This window comes from Limulus polyphemus, unplaced genomic scaffold, assembly GCF_000517525.1.
Source record: "Limulus polyphemus unplaced genomic scaffold, Limulus_polyphemus-2.1.2 Scaffold3020, whole genome shotgun sequence".
Taxonomy (NCBI): Eukaryota; Metazoa; Arthropoda; class Merostomata; order Xiphosura; family Limulidae; genus Limulus; species Limulus polyphemus.
The window spans coordinates 63,482-67,967 of record NW_013668630.1 but is presented as its reverse complement, the minus strand read 5'-3'; the positions used below and the strand labels follow the sequence as shown (position 1 = coordinate 67,967).

At 32.5% G+C, this 4,486-nt stretch overlaps 1 protein-coding gene across 1 annotated transcript in view; it reads left to right on the top strand.

The window, feature by feature from the left end:
* LOC106468476 (developmentally-regulated GTP-binding protein 2-like) overlaps window positions 1–4,486 on the top strand; it is a 28,895-nt gene that overhangs the window by 20,681 nt on the left and 3,728 nt on the right. The window contains exon 10 of the mRNA XM_013928906.2: window positions 3,202–3,290. Coding sequence (XP_013784360.1) covers window positions 3,202–3,290 — 89 coding nt within the window. The remainder of the gene's footprint in view (window positions 1–3,201; window positions 3,291–4,486) is intronic.

Sequence of the window (4,486 nt, the reverse complement as noted above, 5' to 3'; positions counted from 1 at the left end):
ATATAAAGTTTAGTGACGTCATGAAGGTCATCCGGTTCTCCAGGAAATGTTTAGTCTATTTCTCTATCTACTGTTGTAAGCTACTTGGCATGGCCAGTTGGTTAAGGCGCTCAACTCGCAATGCTCGCCTATTCAGCCGTGGGGCGTTATAACGTGACGGTCAATCCCACTATTCGTTGGTAGAAGAGTAACTCAAGAGTTAGTGGTGGGTGGTGATGACTACCTGCCTTCCCTCTAGTCTTACACTGCTAAATTGGGGACAGCTAGCGCAGATAGCCCTCGTGTAGCTTTGCGCGAAATTACAAACAAAAAAAAAAAAAAACTAGTTGTAAGCATCTCATTTCCTGTACAGTATAGCTATTGACGAGAGTGTATGTGAAAAGGTGTTAGGGATATTTTACTTTAGAAATGGATAAATATATGCATATTCAAAACTATACTTAAGTGTTTAAGTAAAATAAATGTGACACCTGAAGACTGATTGAAAATGATATGTTATGCTAATCAATTTATAATAAAAACAGATATGAAAAATTATCTTAAATAAATAGTAAGTTTTAGGAAATTCAGCGTTCACTTTACACGAAAGAAATAAGCAAGGAATAAAAATTATTTTTCTGACAGAGATGAAACCAATGAACGTAGGTCACTGATTCCAGGATCTAGATTAATTCCAAAAGGTTGAACAGTGTTTAGATTAGAATCCAGTAAGCTTCTTTTATTTCTCTGCTTTAGTTTTGAATCTTATTTCAATGCCAATGAGAGTGACATCGTTAATGGATTGACCGGGTTGGTTAAAGTGTTGAGCAACAGGAAAATCGTTTTCGGTGTTAATAGAAAATTTATGGTTGTTGAAACATTCTCTAAGAGTTGTTTGTGTACATATTGGTAATTGCAGTTTTTACACTGTATGGTGTTTTTTGTTTCACAAGTGATTTCTTTGGATATTTTCAAGTTTCTTTGATTGTGCTTGTCAGAAAATGAGTCGGTGGTTTTTATGAACTTGCAGGTTTGACAACAAGCTTTATTGCATGGACGACAAATATCTTTGGGTGGGATGTAATTCACTTTTGTGTGAACAAGGATATCTTTTAGAGTTCTGCTTTTTTGGAAGGAGACAACAGGAACTTCAGGAAATATCTGTTTAAGACGATTGTTCAGTTGTAGGAGATGAAAATATTTTCAAAATTTGTGAAATGTTTCTGAGTTTAAACTGATAGGTAATAATAAGAGGAATTCTATTTGAAAGTTTAATATGTTTTTTCACTAAGTGTTGTTAGCCTTTAAAATTTTTCTGTTGATTTCAGTATCTTTATATCATCTTTGTAACATGGTTTGTTTTAGATCCTTGGTGTGTTTTCTGTAGTCTGTTTCATGTGAGCATATTTTCTTTATTCTAAGAGCTTGACTGCAGGTAATGTTTTGTTTAGTGTGAGAGGGGTGACAGCTTTCAAAGTGAAGGTATTGTGGTCTGTCTGTAGGTTTTTTGTACAGGTCAGTGTGTAAAATTCTGTCTTAGAAAAATGGTGACATCAATAAAGTTAATCTGGGAAGGCAAGTAATCACAGGTAAACTTGATTGTTTTTCGAAAGGAGTTTGCATGTGAGATAAATTCTTTAAGTGATTTAAGACCGGCTGTCCAAACGAAAAATATGTAAGAGGGAAGGGTACATGGAATACATTTTACGTGGTGTTCAACAAAAGCGGACAGCTTTTCAGTAACAATGTTTATATTAGAAATTATGTGATCTCTGTTCATTGATTTCATCCCTGTCAGAAAAATAATTTTTATTCTTTGCTTATTTTTTTCATGTAATGTGAATGCTGAATTTCCTAAAACTTACTATTTATTTAATATAATTTTCAATACCTGTTTTTATAAATTGATTAGCATAACATATCTTTTTCAATCAGTCTCCATGTGTCACCTTTATTTTACTTAAAAAACTAAGTATAGTTTCAAATCTACATATATTTATCCATTTCTAAAGTAAAATATCCCTAACAACTTTTCACATACACTCTCGCTATCGGTTACACTGTACCAGAAATGAGATTCTTACAACAGTGCAGACTAAACATTTCCTGGAAAACTGGATGACCTACATGATGTTACTAAACTCCATTTATATATATCACTCATTTAATTAAACCACCATTTCCAGTTTGCCCATGAAGAAGAAAGATCCACCTTCCAAAAGTGCTCGGGTTATAGGTTTTTTATTGATACATTGTATAGAAGTGTACTCTCACTTTACAATACACTGTATAGTACTGGAGAGTGAGTCTACACTGGATAGTAGTGAAGAGTGAGCATACAATGCTATTTTGTAAGTTTGAATAACTAAAAAATACCAGATGGCATATAGGATTAGACAGTAGATACTACAATGTCATGTTTAGAGAGTACAAGCTTTGTACACTGACTTGATGATGTAGGATTAGACAGTAGACTTTGATACAATGACATGTAGGATTAGACAGTAGACTTTGATACAATGACATGTAGGATTAGACAGTAGACTTTGATACAATGATATGTAGGATTAGACAGTAGACTTTGATACAATGATATGTAGGATTCGACAGTAGACTTTGATACAATGATATGTAGGATTAGACAGTAGACTTTGATACAATGATATGTAGGATTAGACAGTAGACTTTGATACAATGATATGTAGGATTAGACAGTAGACACTTTGTACAATGATATGGTGACATGTAGGATTACACAGTAGATACTACAATGTCATGTTTAGAGAGTACAAGCTTTGTACAATGACTTGATGATGTAGGATTAGACAGGTAGACTTTGATACAATGATATGTAGGATTAGACAGTAGACACTTTGTACAATGACATGGTGACATGTAGGATTACACAGTAGATACTACAATGTCATGTTTAGAGAGTACAAGCTTTGTACACTGACTTGATGATGTAGGATTAGACAGTAGACACTTTGTACAATGATATGTAGGATTAGACAGTAGACACTTTGTACAATGACATGGTGACATGTAGGATTACACAGTAGACACTTTGTAAAAGGACATGATAACATGTAGGATTATACAGTAGACATTGTACAATAACAGGGGGACATGTAGGATTAGACAGCAGACACTTTGTCCAATGACATTTTGGAGTATTAACTTTCTGTCTAGAGAGAACCATAAAATATTTTTCTGTTTCAGCTGTAACATGAAGCTCAACTTAGACTGCTTACTTGAATATCTTTGGGAATATCTTGCTCTAATTAGAATCTATACCAAGAAAAGAGGACGTAAGTATAATCTTAAGAAATTGTTAAAAAAACTAATGCAGACTTTTACAACAAACATTATGATGCTGTTTGTTGTGATACAAGTTTAGTTTAGTTGTTTGAAACCTTTAGACAACATACTCCTCAGTTTTAAGTTCCTAATTCACATACTATTACATGAACTTATAATCAATCAAGGAGAGATTGTAGATGAAAATATTTTAACTTTTGTAACAAAGTCCAATTACATTTGTAACTGTTTCATTGCTGCAAAAGAAGGATATAGTGTGTATATGTGTATTTATTGTACTACAACAGTATGCAAATGTCAAACTGTCTATTACATAGGATATAGTTTAAACTAACAACTACCTGACCGTGTGTCTATTACATTGGATATAGTTTAAACTAACAACTACCAGAACACTGTGTCTATAACATAGGATATAGTTTAAACTAACAACTACGAGAACATTTGTCTATTACATGGGATATAGTTTAAACTAACAACTACCAGAACATGTGTCTATTACATTGAATATAGTTTAAACTAACAACTACGAGAACATTTGTCTATTACATGGGATATAGTTTAAACTATCAACTACGAGAACATTTGTCTATAACATAGGATATAGTGTAAACTAACAACTACGAGAACATTTGTCTATTACATGGGATATAGTTTAAACTAACAACTACCAGAACATGTGTCTATAACATAGGATATAGTTTAAACTAACAACTACGAGAACATTTGTCTATTACATGGGATATAGTTTAAACTAACAACTACCAGAACATGTGTCTATAACATAGGATATAGTTTAAACTATCAACTACCAGAACATTTGTCTATAACATAGGATATAGTTTAAACTAACAACTACCAGAACATGTGTCTATTACATAGGATATAGTTTAAATTAACAACTACCAGAACATTTGTCTATTACATGGGATATAGTTTAAACTAACTACCTAAACATGTGTCTATTACATAGGATATAGTTTAAACTAACAACTACCTAAACATGTGTCTATTACATAGGATATAGTTTAAACTAACAACTACCAGAACATGTGTCTATAACATAGGATATAGCTTAAACTATCAACTACGAGAACATTTGTCTATAACATAGGATATAGTGTAAACTAACAACTACGAGAACATTTGTCTATTACATGGGATATAGCTTAAACTAACAACTACC